We start from the raw sequence: 19,077 nt of genomic DNA, 5'->3' as shown, positions 1-19,077 counted from the left end.
TCCATGTTAGTATGTGCTTTGCATTATTTCAGACAAGAGACCTATGTCAAAGACATACTGCACGAAAGAAGACCGATCATTGTGTACATACATAACGAATGTCTAGCCAGGGACACCATGGAAATGGATTCCAGTCTGCTACTTGCATATTCAAACATTCAGCTTGTACACATTGTTCTGTCACCTTGCCTGCAATCAATATTCAGCTGCACAAGCCACTGTTATCTCTATACTTTCCCATTTTGGTAATCTACTTTTGAATATCAATTATCTCTTCAATGGTAAGAGCGACCTCAGCAGCTCTTTTTCTCTCTTCCAGCACACTAAATTATTTTTGTTGGTGTTCTGTTTTTCCCCTAGAGCTAAAAGTTCCCAAGAACTCTTTGTGTCTTGCTCATATAGGAAAGTTTTGAGGAGCAAAAAAGTCCAGAGAAGGGCAACAAAGCTGGTGAGGGGCCTGGAACACAAACCCTATGAGGAGAGGCTGAGGGAGCTGGGGGTGTTTAGCCTGGAGAAGAGAAGGCTCAGGGGTGACCTCATTGCTGTCTACAACTACCTGAAGAGACACTGTAGCCAGGTGGGGGTTGATGTCTTCCCCAGGCAACCAGCAATAGAACAAGTGGACACAGTCTCAAGTTGCGCTGGGGGAAGTACAGGCTGGATGTTAGGAGGAAGTTCTTGCCAGAGAGAGTGATTGGCATTGGAATGGGCTGCCCAGGGAGGTGGTGGAGGCACCATCCCTGGAGGTGTTCAAGCAAAGCCTGGATGAGGCACTTAGTGCCATGGTCTAGTTGACTGGGTAGGGCTGGGTGCTAGGTTGGCCTGGATGATCTTGGAGGTCTCTTCCAACCTGGTTGATTCTATGATTCTGAGAAAAGCTAAATCAAAACCTTAGCTAAGTAGTTGCTCCAGGGATCTGAAAACCTTTCTAAATGAGAAATGCAGAGCAGTGATGTGATCAACTACCACAAGCAAGCAGATAATGCCTTCAGCCCCAAGACAATCCATTTCTGTTTGGTACTTTTATAGACATTTTCTGAGTTTACAAATTAAACCTGAATATAAAAGTGACTATAACAGAAAACACATCTCCTTGCTTTTAGCCCCTTTCCCCCCATTCTTTCAGTCTTTTTATGTAATTAAGTTTTTTTCTTGACTCTTAACTGATCTCTTTGCAGTCTTTCAGACAAGGGCAAAAAAAATCAATGACATTCTAGACTGAGCTTTGTGCTGACTTAACCAAATGACACTGTGACTATTCCTAGCCCACTTCATACCTAAGCATTTCTTTATTCATCTGCTTTATATTTTCCCAGTCTACCACACTGAGACAGTATCCTCCTCTCTATGTTCCACAATGATGACAAGGAGCTACTCAAGCCCACCGCTACCAGCTCAAACTTTTCCATCATTATATTTTAACTTAGTTTCCTAACTTAGCTTCCTTCTTTCACGTTAACATTTATCAAATTATTCACTTCATCTTTAAATTTTGCCATGTCACTAATACATATGAGGTACACAAATAACAAATACTACTTGTAACATCAAATAACATGACTCCCTTTTCTCATGAGGATAGCAGAAAACATCCTTCCCTGCTTCTTCTTTCTGAGATGACCCCTAAATGTTCAGCACACTCCATGGAGCTTACTAGTTTTCTTAATTGTCTTCAGTAAGGAACCTTGTCAAAAGCCTTTTTAAAGTCCAAATAAATTAGATCAATCGTTTTTTTCTGATCTATTATTTTGATGACAAGTTCAAAGAGTTCTAGCAGATCAAAGAAAGTGTATCTTTCACTAAAGCTATCCTGACTTCCTTTAGCAAAAATGAATCTAGAGTTTTGCTCATAATTCCATTATTGATGATGTATTCAATCCATTCTATCTTCCTCACAAGGAGAGACAGGGAGCTGAGACTATTTATTTTGGAAAGGAGGAGACTGAGGGGTGACCACATCAATGTTTATAAATATGTAAAGAGTGAGTGCCAAGAGGATGGAGCCAGCCTCTGCTCAGTGACGTCCAATGATAGGACAAGGGGTACTGGGGGGAAATTGAGGCACTGGAAGTTCCATGGAAACATGAGGAAAAAGATTTTCACTATGAGGGTAACAGGAGACTGGAATAGGCTGCTCAGGTATTCAAGACCTGCCTGGATCTGTTCCACTGTGATCTGGTCTAAGTGATCCTACTCTGGCAAGGAGGATTGAACTGGATGATCTTTCGAGGTTCCTTCCAGGCCCCGACATTCTCTGATTCTATGATTTAGCTAATACTGAACTTAGACTTACAGATCAGTAGGACTATTCTAGTTTCTTGAAAAATAAAACCCACAACAAACCCAAGACAAGAGCCAAACTAAGATTTTCAACACACGATTAACTGCTAGTGAAATTTGCACCAGCTCACCTCTTTCAGTTCCTTATAAATCTTGTTTGTAGCCAACCAACCCTCTGATTCTGCTTTTTTTTTTTTTGGCCTTTAAATTTCTCTCACTATTGCCTGTAATTGCTTTAATTTAATATAACATCTAAGTGTTGCTACTTTACAAGCAGAGCTATTTCATTCCATTTCTGCAGCAGAACCCATGTAAATAAACCTTTCAACTTCTCTGTAACGATGCCTTTTAAATCTATGCTTTCAAAATCAGCAGGGCTGCTGATACTCTTATGAGGTTTTCTACTTCTGATACAGTTGAAAAAAATCTTTGTAGTTTCTTTCATGTCCAGTTTTAAGATCTTCAGACCATACAGACCACACATTTTCCATTTTTTCTGCTACAATTTGTTTTCTGTTTCAATAGTTACAGTTTGCCTGGAAGAGGGTACATTTGAGGTTGACTCACCATTTGAAATGCCATTGCTGTAGTCATCCAAAGATTTGCTAAAATTAATTTCAGGGCCAAAAAAGGACACATATCTATTTTCCTTATTTACAAGGACTGACAGTGGAACCCTTAAATATTATCATGTACAGCAAAAAAAAAATTGCAAACCAAGTTTTAAACGTTTTCAAAAGTACAATGAAAAGAAAAAAGACCAAAATAAACAGTGTAAATTATTTTAAAATTATATTTTAACAGAAACCATTTTGGTGAACTATTTGTTCACACATATACAGATTTTGCACTGTTTATCTGTTAGATCAAGTCTCATTTATTTCCAACCATGTATTCTGTTTCTCACTACCACAGAAAATCAGAAGCTGTATTTTGATGTTCTATAAAAGGTTCATTGACAGTAATTTGGGTTTACTATTTTCCTACCAGAATAAAGTGATCCTAACGTTTCCTTTCTTCCAGAAAGCTCTGGCAGACTTTCCCCAGTCTGGGTAGGGTTTGTCCTGAAGCATCATATCAGTGACCTATAGGGAAAGAAGAAATAATACACATTTAAAGTAGCGTCACAAAATAAGGTAATAATACTTTAAAAACATTTTGTGTATGACACACTTGAAACCTGGTGTTACATGCAATCAAATTAAAGTATATTGGTCTACATATGTTCTCTCTAGAAGTGCACATAACTTCTTGAGAAACAAGGACACCTGTGGAGATCCAAAGATACACAGAGAAAATGAACTAGTCTGAAAAAAACCCTACAGTACACGAACTATATTGCCCTATGGCTAGAAAGCTCTTCTGTCAAGCCAGGGAGAGAGGACCCACTTGCTCTCGGAGCTGCATCAGCATAATTTCCACTCTTGAAATCAGAATGGCAGTGAGGCAGTGCAAGTCTGTGAATTAAGCACTATACACCATTTATATCTCCCCTCAGTTCTGGATATCGGTAAGAAAAGTACACACGGGACTAGAGACACGAAAATCCCTTAAAACTTGCAGGAAACTTTAAAAGTATGAAACATTTTCATAATTCCTTTCTAAAGAGGCCATCTGTTTCTCTGCCCAGAGACTCATATGTGTGCACTACTCCTGTGTGGAATACAAAAGTATTAAAAATTACTGTCAGCCCAATGCGGGAGGTGAATGCCCTTCAGGCACTTGCACCTCTGGGTAGCTGTATTTTACTATCCATTTGCTTCATATTAACTGCACTAAAAAGCACCAAAATTTACATTAGTGTAAATTAATCAATTCTATTCTGCAAAAAAAAAAATCCAGAGAAGTATATAAAGGCTAAGAAATAATTGAACAGATAAAGAAAATAGGGGTGAGCTTCAAAATATAGATAAGTAAATTCTTACAGCGTATCATTAGTATCAGTGCACAGTGGATAATTACTGTTTTCTTTAGCCTGAAAATAACTCTTAATAATATTTGAGAAGGAAAACACTTCAATTTGAAGTCAAGATTTCTTGGTTATCCCTCGAGGTGTTCAAGAAAAGCCTGGATGAGGCACTTAGTGCCATGGTCCAGTTGACTGGATAGGGCTGGGTGGTAGGTTGGACTGGCTGATCTTGGAGGTCCCTTCCAACCTGGTTGATTCTATTTTGATATACAGAGATTTAAAAATTCAGCTTGCCATCCAGAATGTGAGCTTTCAATCAACAACTTCAAAAGTACTTAGCAAAAAGAACACATAGTCCATGACTACATTAAGACTACGTATAAACTATAGTCAATTTCTAAATTTCGGTTCCAAGCCACAGGATCACAGCATCACAGGATATTAAGAGTTGGAAGGGACCCAAGGAGATCTTCAAGTCCAACCCCCCTGCCAGAACAGAACCACACAATCTAGCACAGATCACAGAGGAACGCATCCAGACAGGCCTTGAAAGTCCCCAGAGAGGGAGACTCCACGACCTCTCTGGGGAGCCTGTTCCAGTGCTCTGTGACCCTTACAGTAAAAGAAGTCCCCTCTTGTGTTGAGGCAGAACCTCTTTTGCTGCAACTTATACCCATTGTTCCTTGTCCTATCACAGGGAGCAAGTGAGCAGAGCCTGTCCCCCCTCTCCTGGGCAGCCTTCAGATACTTATAAACATTTATCAAATCCCCTCTAAGTCTTCTCTTCTCCAGACTAAAAAGCCCCAGGTCCCTCAGCCTCTCCTCATCAGCCATGCCCTCCTGTCACCTAAATATCCTTGTAGCCCTCCGCTGGACCCCCTCCAGCAGATCCCTGTCTCTCTTAAACTGGAGAGCCCAAAACTGAACACAGTATTCAAGATGAGGTCTCACCAGGGCAGAGTAGAGTGCCTTTAAAAGAGCTTGGCATACTGGGCTGAAGGGTGAGGTCCAAAAGGTAATGAATACCTTAAATAAATAGAAAAAGCACATCCTAGGGTTTTACGATTCCATTCAACCTAACCCAAAGAGATATGTATCTCGAAATACCATCTTTAATAATTGTTTTCTGTAGGTAAAGCTTTTCTCAGCATGCTATGACACTTTTTAATATGATCCCTATTACCTAAATAAATATTTTGATAAATATTTAATGCTGAACAAGATATCTGTAAAGATTCAATCCACTACTTCAGCAACACCTTTTTGAACAAGGAAGTCTACCTAGTAACGAACACTCCCAAAGAAGAACAGGTATTTTGGGAGGTTTTATTCAATATTCAAACTATTTTCTCCAGGCACTTTCTCAGAAATGCTGATTATATTTGATAGAAGGATGCAATGTGCTGCTCTCTGACCAATTACTAGAGCTGCACGTTTCAGAAGAGTGACATTCAAGAAGCCGACATTTTCCAAGGAAAATGGCAAGACAAGGCGGGAAATGTTCTTTCTGATATCAGACAGTTGGTCTTTCATCTCCTAACTTTGGCATTTATTTAAAGTCATATCACCAGATCAATGTCAGGTCGGTTGAAGCTAAATTGGCTGAAGCAGAGACAGTCATTAAAGGGATGCATTCCATGAAGAGAAATCCAATTACCTTTTGCATTAGAGAAATCAAATTAATTTTCTGGTTTGGTCAAGGACAGTCACTGTGGAAAATGCCTCACTGGAGAAGAGCACTCAACGCTGTCATAGTACAAATAAGTTTTAGATAGGAACATCAAAACCTTGTTGCTGCAGTTAGAATGATGTTTTTAGAGCAAGAAAAATACATACATTTTAATTTAATTTGCACTACTCAGTATAGAGAGGGATGTGAGTGTGTATTTTTTTTCTTCTGGCTTTGTGTTCCACAATGTAATTGCTGGCAGACACTTCTCTTCTTTTTTTTTTTAATGGACTATATTTGAAAGCACTGCAGATAGTCAGGAACAAAAAATAATTCATCACTTCAGTAATTCTATGTATGCATGCACCCTCCATAATCAAGATAAAACTGGGAAAGCCACTTACAAAGTAATTAAGTAATGTGCTTTTTTCTTGAACTAAGAGATGTGATATACTTTAATCAATTAATTAGGCTGCTTCAGTTCAGAAAGGAACGGCCCCTACATATAATGACTGCACACTCTCACTTTATGTAGTCTCATGAGAGAAATGGTTACACTTTATTAAAGTGCACAAACAAAACTGCATAATACACACATGCCATAATGAAATATTGGCACAAAAATTAGTATACCTTGTATATATTACAGAATCTTAAATTTCACTTTGCTAATTAAAAATAGGACTTTAATGACTGTTCATATTATTAACCATGAGGATAACTTACAATCCTTTTTAAAAGGAGTATTGCTATCATAAATTCAGTAATAAAATCAGGCCAGGATCAGGTCTGAGACCATCTAAAGAATCTGAGGGTGCACAAGTTTGTGGAACCTGACAAGCAAGCCAGGAAAGGGCTTTTTACAAGGACTTGTAATGATGGGACAAGATGGGGAATGAATTGAAGCTTGAGGAGGGTAGATTTAGGCTAGAGGGTAGTGAGACACTGGAACTGGTTGCTCAGGGACATCTGGATGCCTCCTCCTGGAAGATGTTCAAGATTAGGTTGAATGAAGCCTTAAGCAACCTGGTGTAGTGAAAATTTTCCCTGTTCATGGCAGGGAAACGATATGATCTTTAAGGTCCCTTCTAACCCAAACCATGCTATGAATGAATCTATATAATCCACAATTTTTGTCATAGAAAATTTTATTGTTCCTCTTGACCTGCTTTACTGATGATAATTTGAAATATTCTATCCCACAGCAGAAAGAGCTTAGGATTTCAAGTCATTCTCAGTGCAAGTAAAATAACTAAAAGGGCAGAAGACAAAATTATATAACCTCAAAAATCTCAACAGAATTATAAGATACCCAAGACACCTGAGATATGCTACATGGAACAGTGAGACACTTTACGGATCATTTGCTCCTGAAATGTAGTTGCGCTTTGAGCATATTGCTGAAGATGCTCAGCACTTACTTTAGGTCTCTTCTCCCTAGACAGTCATGTCAAACTATGCTATGTTGTGAATCACAGGGTTTGCCCCAGAAGAGGCAATGCATGCAGTGGGAGTTTCAGGTAAGGCAAAGTGTCTTTTCTATTTATAAGCTAACTGAAACAAAAAAAGACAAAAAAAGAAATTGACCTAATACTCTGTCATGCTTTCAAAGTATCTTCCAAATCCTTCACTAATAGAAGTACACTGTCATTTTCAGAGCACTAACTGATCATTCCTGGAAAACTAATGTGGCATGGGCTGCTGGCCAAGCTGTTTTCATCTGCCAAATTGCATTTTAGAAACCTAAAAGTATGAGAGTACATCAAATAGTTTCATAGTAGCAGTTCTCTACATCAGGACCCACAGAAACTGCATCTTGAAAGAGAAATGGACTCTGGTGCCACAAGCCAAATATCATGGGTATAGGAAGAGATGGGGCTATGCTTAACATAAGCAAGTTCCAATCCATTTTATTGCACGTGGGTTTATATACTTTCTATCAGAAGGCTACATAACAGGGTTACAAATCATGTTAGACTCTGATTGGTTAGATATATTTGTGTTAGGATTACACACTAATTAGCGTAGACATTCTTCACATGCTCTCAACAACACATACATTGTGTCTAAGCAGAGACAGGAGAAAACCACAGACTCCAGCCTTACATTTGTTTGTATTTGTTACACCATTCTCTAAGGTCATTCCAACCTTCTATCAGTACTTCTGAGCTCCTGCTCTCTCGCCTGTCCATGGCTTGTGTTCTACTATTTCAATTTCCAATAGCTGTACCACAGTCAGACAATTCTGTAAAATCACAGTATCACCAAGGTTGGAAGAGACCTCACAGATCATCAAGTCCAACCCTTTACCACAGAGCTCAAGGCTAGACCATGGCACCAAGTGCCACGTCCAATCTTGCCTTGAACAGCTCCAGGGACGGCGACTCCACCACCTCCCCGGGCAGCCCATTCCAGTGCCCAATGACTCTCTCAGTGAAGAACTTTCTCCTCACCTCCAGCCTAAATCTCCCCTGGCGCAGCCTGAGGCTGTGTCCTCTTGTTCTGGTGCTGGCCACCTGAGAGAAGAGAGCAACCTCCTCCTGGCCACAGCCACCCCTCAGGTAGTTGTAGACAGCAATAAGGTCACCCCTGAGCCTCCTCTTCTCCAGGCTAAACAACCCCAGCTCCCTCAGCCTCTCCTCGTAGGACTGTGCTCAAGACCTCTCACCAGCCTCATTGCCCTTCTCTGGACACGCTCAAGCATCTCAATGTCCCTCCTAAACTGGGGGGCCCAGAACTGAACACAGTACTCAAGGTGTGGTCTAACCAGTGCAGAGTACAGGGGCAGAATGACCTCCCTGCTCCTGCTGACCACACCATTCCTGATGCAGGCCAGGATGCCACTGGCTCTCTTGGCCACCTGGGCACACTGCTGCACTTAATATTACCATACCCAACACTCTGGATAAGCTTTCTGGGACGTGATGTATTCCATGCCATGACACTACGTAGGGAACAACCCTCGGTGAAGAATTTTGATTGCTTTATTCACACTTTGATAAATCATCAAAACAAGGTAAGAGCAGCCCTCCAGAATTTAGCAGAACATAGAAGCAGCCAAGATCCACAGGAAAAGCCTGGAAATACAAACCAAACTATAAACTCTTCAATCTGCTTAATTATTTTGGTACACTAATGAGCACACAAAGGCCTAATGAACAGTAAGACTCCAATATCTTATATCAGTAAAAAAGCTTTTGCATACAATTAGTCAAGAGGACAACACATCACGGTACCATTGCTGAAAAATGGAGTAGCTTCAATAACTGCCTTTGGCAAAACAGATATACCTATTTGAAGTCAAGTAGATGGCTCAGGCATTATAATGTTGGGGTTTTTTTCCCCTATTCTTATTATTTTATAATTTCAAAATGTCTTATTTTTAACCATAAGATAAGCCTCTTCACAAGCAGCACAAAATTAATTTGAAGCTCAGCCTTTAAATAGTTAATTTGTGGCACTTCTGTGTACTTGCTCCACCAAGTTATTCTTGTACTGGGAGGCCCAGAGTTGGACACAGTACTCCAGGCTGAATTTCACCAGAGCAAACAAGAAGGGGAAAATCACCTCCCTAACTGTACTAGCTATGTTGTTTTGGGGTTGGGTTTTTTTGAATGCAGCCTACAATGCAATTTACTTTCTAACCTGCAAGTGCATAATGCTGCCTTATGTCCAGTTTTTCATCCACTAGTACACCCAAGCACTTCTTACATGGATACCTTATTGCAGCCTTTTAACACATAAAGAGGACTCATAAGATCCCTGAAACAGGCTGTCCAGGGAAATTGTGGGTGTGCCACTTCATAGGAAGAGTTGAAGGTCAAGTTGGATGGGTTTTGAGCAGCCGGATATAGGGCACACTGTGCCCATCCATGGCTGGAAGGGTTTGAACTAGATGATCTTTAAGGGTTCCTTCCAACCCAATTCATTCTAGGATTCTGTTTATTTCTGTAAGTGGCACTTTTCCACTCTCCCAAAACTCTCTACACAAGAGTGCTATTTTCTAGTCCTGCAATTGAGAAATTGCTTAGCATGAGTATCATAAAGTCTACAACTTTTCAGCAGCAAGGCAAGTCTAAGTACACTTTCCCAGAGCAAGTGCATGCACATTGCTTGGTTTTGTGCAGCACAGTGTTCCTCACCAAAAGAACTCACTGATGGCTTTTGCAAAGACTCAGCACCACTTATGTGTTTATGAACAGTATGCATTTTTTTCTAGAGTGAGACTAAGGTACTCCCCACGTACTCAGTCCTGGTGAGGCCACACCTAGAGTACTGTGTTCAGTTTCATGCACCTCAGCACAAGAGAGATGTTGAGGTACTGGAGTGAGTGCAGAGGAGGACAACAAAGCTGATGAAGAGCCTAGAGAATAAAGCTGATGAAGAGCGACTGAAGGAGCTGAGACTGTGTATTTGAGGGCAGACCTCATTGCTGTTTATAGCTACCTGAAAGGACATTGTGGAGAGGCTGTTGCTCATCTCTTCTCACAGGTGATTAGTGACAGAACAAGACGTAACAACCTCAAGCTGCTACTGTGTAGTTTAGACTGGACATTAGGAAGATTTTTTTCAGGGACAGAGTAGTCAGGCATTGGAATGAGCTGTCTGGGGATGTGGTTGAGTCACCAACCCTGGATGTGTTTAAAAGTCCTTTGGACGTGGTGCTTTGGGATATGGCTTAGGCTGAACCTTGTACAGTAGGGGTAACGGTTGGACTTGGTAATCCTGAGGGTCTTTTCCAAGTGGAATGTTTCTGTGATTCTGTAATTAAATTGGGTTTCAGTAATTGTGCTTCCTAAAGTCAGAGTGTGCAGTCAACAAGACCTAATGTGTATCACTGAATGCACACACTCTTTGCTTTGCAGTTATATGCTTTTAGAGAAAAGCTATATATAGGTGTTCCACTAACTACACATCCATTCTTTATCACATCTCCATTTTCAAGTCCTACACTAATCATGTGCCATACCAGGGTAACACTTAGAATTCGGTCATTAAAAGCTCCTGTCAATCATATCTGCCTTAATTTTCTTGAGGTACTAAAAAAATGCAGAGCTGGTCACTTGACATACAAAAGTAATCTATATGGAAACTGTTTTTATGCTTCTTTCATTTGGACATCAAGGAGAAATCTGTCTCCATTGGCTTAAACAATAATAATATTAAATGTCTATTTATGAAATCCAATTATGAAATTTGGCAGCTCAGCAGAAGTGCTGAAAACTTCGTTACACATCCTTCAGAACCAACTGTTAAGTTATTTTATTCCACTCTGCTGCTCTTTGAAATATACAAAATGGGCAAATGATTGAAAACAAATGTAACAAATATTTATTTGTATTTAAGCTTACTGATCTATAAGGAGGAGGATATTTTTTTCAAGCTAAATTAGCTGTAAATACACTGCTAGATTTTAAAGTACTTTTCCCAACAGGTTAATTCTGAAACAGAAGAGTAATTTACTGTCAAAATCTAGTAATCAGCATGGCTGACAAAACAATATTATGGTTCGCTTTTGTTGCTTCTGCAGCAGCCCCTGGAACTGTTATGTGCATTTGCACATTTCTTACCAATGAAATATTTCCAGAGTGTTGCTCTTGTCAGCTATTAGCCTCTCAATCCACAGCACTTGTACACATGAACAGTCTTACAGCTGATTTTCCAGCAAAACCACGTAAACAACGTTATTTTGTACAAATATTGAGAGTTCTTCTATTAACTATTGACATCTTTACTGATCCATGTGAATTTATTTCTTCACCCACTCAGGAAGCAGAAAGCATTATTTTACTTTTTTTTAAGCTAGAAAATCTTGAGATAGTTTTTGGATATTACCATAGCAATTTCTGCCATAAATCACAATCCATGCAGGGATAACAACTCAACAACAACACAATTAAAAGCACATACACTTCAGGCTCAACTTCAGAAAAGTCATCCCTGTCAGCACTTCCTTTCAATTTCCAAATGAACTTAGGACAGAAAGTTCCACAAAGCCAGTGTCTAGCCCACAATCAGTATGTGGTGAAAAGTTTCTTTACATATTAAAAGGTGAGCTAGAGTGAAATCACCTCTGCAATTAGAATCATCATAGAATCATCACAGAATAAACCAGGTTGGAAGAGACCTCCAAGATCATCCAGTCCAACCTAGCACCCAGTCCTACCCAGTCAACCAGACCATGGCACTATGTGCCTCAGCCAGGCTTTTCTTGAACACCTCCAGGGATGGTGACTCCACCACCTCCTCGGGCAGCCCATTCCAATGCCAATCACTCTCTCCAGCAAGAACTTCCTCCTAACATCCAGCCTATACTTTCCCCGGCACAACTTGAGACTGTGTCCCCTTGTTCTGTTGCTGATTGCCTGGGAGAAGAGGCCAACTCCCACCTGGCTACAATGTCCCTTCAGGGAGTTGTAGACAGCAATGAGGTCACCCCTGAGCCTCTTCTTCTCCAGGCTAAACAACCCCAGATCCCTCAGCCTCTCCTCATAGGGTTTGTGTTCCAGGTCCCTCACCAGCTTTGTTGCCCTTCTCTGGACATGCTCCAGCACCTCAACATCTCTCTTGAATTGAGGAACCCAGAACTGGACACAGGACTCAAGGTGTGGCCTGACCAGTGCTGAGTACAGGGGCAGAATAACCTCCCTCGTCCTACTGGCCACACTGTTCCTGATGCAGGCCAGGATGCCATTGACTCTCTTGGCCACATGGGCACACTGCTGGCACGTCTGTTTTAGGTCTATATCAATTATTTTAGGTCTATTAAAGTAATTCCAGAAATTTGTATTTCAATAGCAGCAGAAATAATTCCTGAATAAGCTTTGGGGTTCTTGGTTGTTTGATTGATTGTTTTTCAATTTGGTTTGGGTTAGGTTTTTAAAGAATCTCTAAAACAAACACAGTTTTGCTGGGGGAAGTATAGGCTGGATGTTAGGAGGAAGTTCTTCAGAGAGAGAGTGATTTCCCATTGGAATGGGCTGCCCAGGGAGGTGGTGGAGTCACCATCCCTGGAGATGTTGAAGAAAAGACTGTCTGAGGTGCTTAGTGTCATGGTCTAGTTGACTGGGTAGGGCTGGGTGCTAGGTTGGACTGGATGATCTTGGAGGTCTTTTCCAATCTGGTTCATTCTATGATTCTATGAAAAGAGTAGGTTAACTGGGTATTTCTTCACAGTGTTTAGGAACACCTGTACCACTGAAGTAAGGCTTCTACATTGCCATCTCATTTCCTACCATGCTTGAAGTCCCTAAAGGGCGCACAAATTACTGTATATGTAGAATAAAATATATTGTCTGCTATGTGGTAAGCACTTGCTGTTCATATAACCCTTGCTACTACATTCCATAAGACTTTTTCTTGCATTACTACTTCCTCATTAGCATTATAAATGCCAAAGCATCTGAGTAGTATCATCTCTTACAGACAAAGTATGAGACATAGCCACATCGTGATTCTTATTTAAGGCATTTGACTCCATTCCAGGAGCTTACTTTACTTAACTTGGGAGCATGGTGGTTTTGGTTGTGATGGTTTGGGAGTTACCTGCCCCCCTACTCTTATGAAATCACCCAGATTAGACTCAGACAGCTGGAACTTAAGGAATGAAGCTTTATATTCACAGCTTAGCACAATATACAAGCAAATATTTGCAAAATATATAGCTATATACAGAAATATACAAGTTAAAGGTAATACAGAAACACAATACACCTCCCAGAAATTGGAGTCCCCAGGAAGAGCTCCCAACCACCCTTCCACCTTCTTTCCACCCCTCTACCTTATCCCTGAGTCTGTCTGATGTGCAAGGTGAGTTTGGAGGATCGGCAAGGCGGGGTTAGAAGCAGAATTAGTTGGGTTACACAGCAAATGCCCAGGGAGAAAAGCACAGGCACCGATTCCAACAGAGACACACACTCTGTCTTATCTATGGTCATATGTCTCAGCAAACCTATGAGTGAAGTAGACATCACCACTGTTTCCTTTTCATAGCCCTTAATCTAATTCCTCTCATTAAAATATTCCAATCTGCCTCAAACTGGCACATTGGTAAAAAGCCAGAGACAGGAATCATGCCATGCTTGGTGTACACATGCCTTATGCATCTAGACCAGCGCGGATTCTAGAGTTAGTGAAAAGAAAAAGGCATCTCAAGGGTACAATTAATGTTAAAATAGGTTCTGTTGTAAAGATGTAACTATTTCTTTTCCCTCTGAAACAAGACCTGTCACACTGTTGACACCGGAATTTCGATAACATTAATTCCAACCTAGTTTCCTACAATTCTTAGTGTTTCTCATCTAAGTGTCATTAACTCAGCTAATGAAATGCATGATGGCTTATAAAGAATGGGGGTTTCTCATAGGCAAAGGGCCACATTCAAATACCCCATCCCTAAAAAGTAGACTCACTGTACTTGCTCAGACAAACTCAGAGAATCCAAGTTGCTTGAGCAGGAAAGTAATTTTTGTAATCAAAGGGGTGATCCAATCCAGTGAACAGTCAGTCAATGAAAATATCAGATATAGCAGAGGTACTTCTCTAGGTGCAGGACCCAGGTGAGCCTTCTCCTACTTATCTCCAAGCAATATACAGGTTCTATGCTCCCATCTGTATAGACACTTCACATAAACATAGGAGTTTTCATTTTAGCATATTGAAACTATATTCTAAATGGAGACATACAGTAATTACAGTATTATTCTTTCTCTGAGACTGTCTTAACCTAACCAAAATGTCAATGAATGTGACTGTAGGTCACAGATAAGTTCAATTAACTGATCTCTTAAAGGACATAAACTCAGGAAGATCACTATGAACAACAAAAAAAAAATGGGAAAAATTACTGTTTCATATGGCTCAAAGCAACACAACTGCAGAGCAGTTCTGGCTAGACTGCCAAGAGTTACAGAGTACTTATAGATCTAAAGACAGCTGTCCTGGACTTCTCAAATAGTAAGATTACCAGGCTGCCTGCTGTGGAGCATGCTACCATCTTAACATATGTATTCAAAGAAAGTAAAATGTCAGTTCTCGAGACACAAAGGAGTCTCATGCAAGATATGTTCAAAGACAAAGGTTTCTACCGAGAGAGTTTAATTTCAGGCCTGTCTTCTGTCAGCATCTCCATCTAAGAGTTTTCTTGGTAAGACTTGCAGGTATTCATGGCTGGAATGGATGTGGACAGCTTTCTGCATGGGTCATTAAATATTACTCTTGGGAAGCGGCATCATTTCGGTTTGTATCATGGTGCCCCCAGAGACTTACAGTTAGACTTGTAAACTGTCAAAACAACTTGTTCTGTGTAGCCTGCATTTTTATGTGCCAGAAGGTCATCATTTGTTGTTCTGACAGTTGTAGGTTTGAAGTGGTTGCTCTTCAGAAAAAAACCCTTTGTTTCCATAAATGACAATACATATGTCACTTGGTGCCTTTTCGTCTGCCCTTCCCTTTCCCACGTTCATTTTATGAGCTAGCAGATGACAGAAGCCCAGCAAACGTAAAAGCAACACTTGCAGTGAGGATGTAGTGTGGAAGTCATTCTATGGCAGGTGAGAGAGTGAAAGAAGAACCATTTATGACAATAATTTGTGACAATGGTATATTACTAATAATAATATGAGAGGTTGTTGGGTTTTTTTCTCTATTTAATTTCCTCTTAGTGACTATTAAGGAAATATCTCCTTGTGGAGAAGGCTGAGTGAATGCCTTCGTGTGCAGACTACCCTAGGTGATCCCACTTTGGGAAGGAGGTTGGACTCAATGATCTCTGGAGGTCTCTTCCAACCTCTAATGTTCTGTCATTATGTGATTCTGTGATTTTGCCACTTGATTGTTGGGAATTGTTTTCAGTTCAAACAAAGTGTTCTAGTTCTAGAGCAAATGCTAACTGGAGTAAATATAATTAGTCTAAGTACATGATTAAAAAACCTCTGCTGGTGCCTACATTGTGCAGAAACTGGTAAAAGTTAATCTGTTCAAATAAAAATTAAGGATATGATTTCAAGCTCTAACCTTGACCTGGATGAGGGGATTGAGTCTAGCATCAGTAAGTTTGCAGATGACACCAAGCTGGGAGCAGGTGTTGATCTGTTGGAAGGTAGGACAGCCCTGCAGAGGGACCTGGACAGGCTGGATGGGTGGGCAGAGGCCAATGGGATGAGATTTAACAAGGCCAAGGGCAGGGTTCTGCACTTTGGCAACGACAACCCCAAGCAGCGCTATAGGCTGGGGACTGAGTGGCTGGAGAGCAGCCAGGAGGAAAGGGACCTGGGGGTACTGATAGACAGTAAGCTGAAGATGAGCCAGCAGTGTGCCCAGGTGGCCAAGAGAGCCAATGGCATCCTGGCCTGCATCAGGAACAGTGTGGCCAGTAGGACAAGGGAGGTTATTCTTCCCCTGTACTCAGCACTGGTCAGGCCACACCTTGAGTCCTGTGTCCAGTTCTGGGCCACTCAATTCAAGAGAGATGTTGAGGTGATGGAGCATGTCCAGAGAAGGGCAACAAAGCTGATGAGGGGCCTTGAACACAAACCCTATGAGGAGAGGCTGAGGGATCTGGGGTTGTTTAGCCAGGAGAAGAGGAGGCTCAGGGGTGACCTCATTGCTGTCTACAACTCCCTGAAGGGACATTGTAGCCAGGTGGGGGTTGGCCTCTTCTCCCAGACAACCAGCAACAGAACAAGGGGACACAGTCTCAAGTTGTGCCAGGGTAGGTATAGGCTGGATGTTAGGAGGAAGTTCTTCAGAGAGAGAGAGTGATTGGCATTGGAATGGGCTGCCCGAGGAGGTGGTGGAGTCACCATCCCTGGAGGTGTTCAAGAAAAGCCTGGATGAGGCACTTAGTGCCATGGTCTAGTTGACTGGCTAGGGCTGGGTGCTAGGTTGGACTGGATGATCTTGGAGGTCTCTTCCAACCTGGTTGATTCTATGATTCTATGATCTATTTTCTACCATTATCTCACATCAAGGCACATAAACCATAGATGAACATAGCCTCATAGCTGAACAGCAATCCATGGCACACGCAGGCCACTGCTAAAACACCCATCTGCTTCCTCTTACCAGAGCAAAAGGCATAATTAAATGAAAACCCATCCCCATGCTGCTGACACTGTGCTTTTCCAGATGATTCTGAGCTGTGATGTACTGACAGCTCAGAGTGCACTCAAAGCATTTTACTTCTTTACAAAGACTGGCACAAAGAAGCTGCAGCTTCAAAATAGATAAATGGGAACTTGAACCTTCCTTTACATGACATCTGTACTACACTCATAGCAAACACAGCTAGTATAGGACTACATTTTCACTCTAGAGAATGAGGACAATTCTGTATGAAAGTTTCTCATAGTTTCTAAAAATACAAACTTTAAATTCAATTCCCGAGGCACTCTGAGAACCCCTCCCACAGCTCTTCACAGTATTTTCTTTATTACATTGCAGGACACTAGACATTTAACAGAACCTTCCGCTCAGCCCCTGGTCCTTTGCCAGATTTACAGGCAACATCCTTAATTGTTTTTAATTAGTCTTTTATACTGAAGCTAAAACCACACAGAGAACACAATTCACCACATGCCCACAATCTAAAGCCACATTTCCTGGGCAGTTCTGCACTTGACATCACAGGTGTTTTTCCAATGTCCTTTGAAAAAAAAATTCCTTTGGTCCTGCTTCCAGAATAAAGAGTGTACATGGAAGATACTTAGTGGAAGGTGGTTAGTACTAGTCCCATTCCAACACAGTAAAATCTCCAGACACTGTTGCAAAGTCACTTGCTATTGTGAATAACAAACATTTCACTTCGAGAAAGTCAACCAACCATTTTTTTTGTGTGTCAGGTTGTTTTCTTTCAGAACATTCAGGCAATCAATTTTTAACACCTCGAATTATAATTAAAATTTTAAAATGCTCATAAAAAAGGCACAAGAGGAATGTGGTCTCTTTCCAGAAAGCAAAGAAACTATGATTACTCTTAAACTGTATTGGGGTTGCTCAAGATATTCTCAGTGCTTAAAGAAGACCACAAAATTAAGTGTATCCCTATTCCCTGAATAGGGAACTTTGGGGATTAATTATTCAGAAAATTGAGATCATCACTTAGGCTATCTCTATTAAAAAATCATAATATTGGAGGCCTTTAGGGTTTAAAGCATAGCAGTATTACTATTCCCTTAAAAATGATGCGATTGGCTCAGCTCAGATACACAAAACTAAGAGAGGTAGCATCATCGTTTTCTTTTATTTGTATTCAAGTTTTAAGGTTTATCCTTTCAAATATTTATCATCAAATGTGTTGCTTTGAAATGAAGGGGAGGAAAGAATCATAGAATCAACCAGGTTGGAAGAGACCTCCAAGATCATCCAGTCCAACCTAGCACCCAGCCCTAGCCAGTCAACTAGACCATGGCACTAAGTGCCTCATCCAGGCTTTTCTTGAACACCTCCAGGGATGGTGACTCCACCACCTCCCTGGGCAGCCCATTCCAATGCCAATCACTCTCTCTGGGAAGAACTTCCTCCTAACATCCAGGCTATACTTCCCCAAGCACAACTTGAGACTGTGTCCCCTTGTTCTGTTGCTGGTTACCTGGGAGTGTATTACTGATTTAAGCAAAAAAAATGCAATTGGCATTATTTCTGTTTCAGTTGATGATGCCCATTCCACACAGCTGCAAAGACAATACCCTAATTGCTGAGGCAGTAACAACATACTGTGATCACCTTTTCCTGACCAGGCACCAGCAAAGACCACAGTAGCCCCAGCAAGGATCACAGTAAGACATTCTCGCAGTCACACAAAGCTCCAAATTTTGGCTTTCGGATCAAATTCCTGCTACTGCAGAGTCAAGACAAAATACCACAGCTTTTAGCAACTGAGAATATTGGTATCATCTGGGGTTTTTTTTGTAAATCAAACACCAAAGGGGCGAGCTGGTTATTAAACATTAATGGATACAAATGACTCATACAAGGATCAGTTTCATGCTGATCCTCGTTTGGGAAGACGATGAAGATACACAGGGGATAATGGCTGGCGAATTTTTAAGTACTAGCTGGGTTGCTAGAGGGTAATTCAGAAAAGGAGATACAGCAAGATCAGAGCCAGGAGTAACTGTTGTAACTCTAGGGACAGCGTTTTATACTTTCTTCTGCACTTGTGCTGACAGCCTGTTTGGTGGTGAGTACACACAAGTTCGAAGGCTGGAAAGTCAAGAAT

The 19,077-nt window shown here is 41.0% G+C and overlaps 1 protein-coding gene across 5 annotated transcripts in view; it reads right to left on the bottom strand.

Moving 5' to 3' along the window:
* TMEM117 (transmembrane protein 117) overlaps window positions 1-19,077 on the bottom strand; it is a 336,585-nt gene that overhangs the window by 172,957 nt on the left and 144,551 nt on the right. For all 5 annotated transcript variants that reach the window (XR_010302061.1, XM_064142216.1, XM_064142218.1 and 2 more), the window contains one exon: window positions 3,268-3,365. Coding sequence is in view for 4 of the 5 variants with exons in the window: in XM_064142216.1 (XP_063998286.1) it covers window positions 3,268-3,365 (98 nt within the window). In the remaining variant the exon portion in view is untranslated. The remainder of the gene's footprint in view (window positions 1-3,267; window positions 3,366-19,077) is intronic.

The sequence above is a fragment of the Pogoniulus pusillus genome, chromosome 4, assembly GCF_015220805.1.
Source record: "Pogoniulus pusillus isolate bPogPus1 chromosome 4, bPogPus1.pri, whole genome shotgun sequence".
In the NCBI taxonomy this organism is placed as follows: Eukaryota; Metazoa; Chordata; class Aves; order Piciformes; family Lybiidae; genus Pogoniulus; species Pogoniulus pusillus.
Note: the sequence above shows the minus strand (reverse complement) of the source record. Positions and strands in the feature narration are given on the sequence as shown.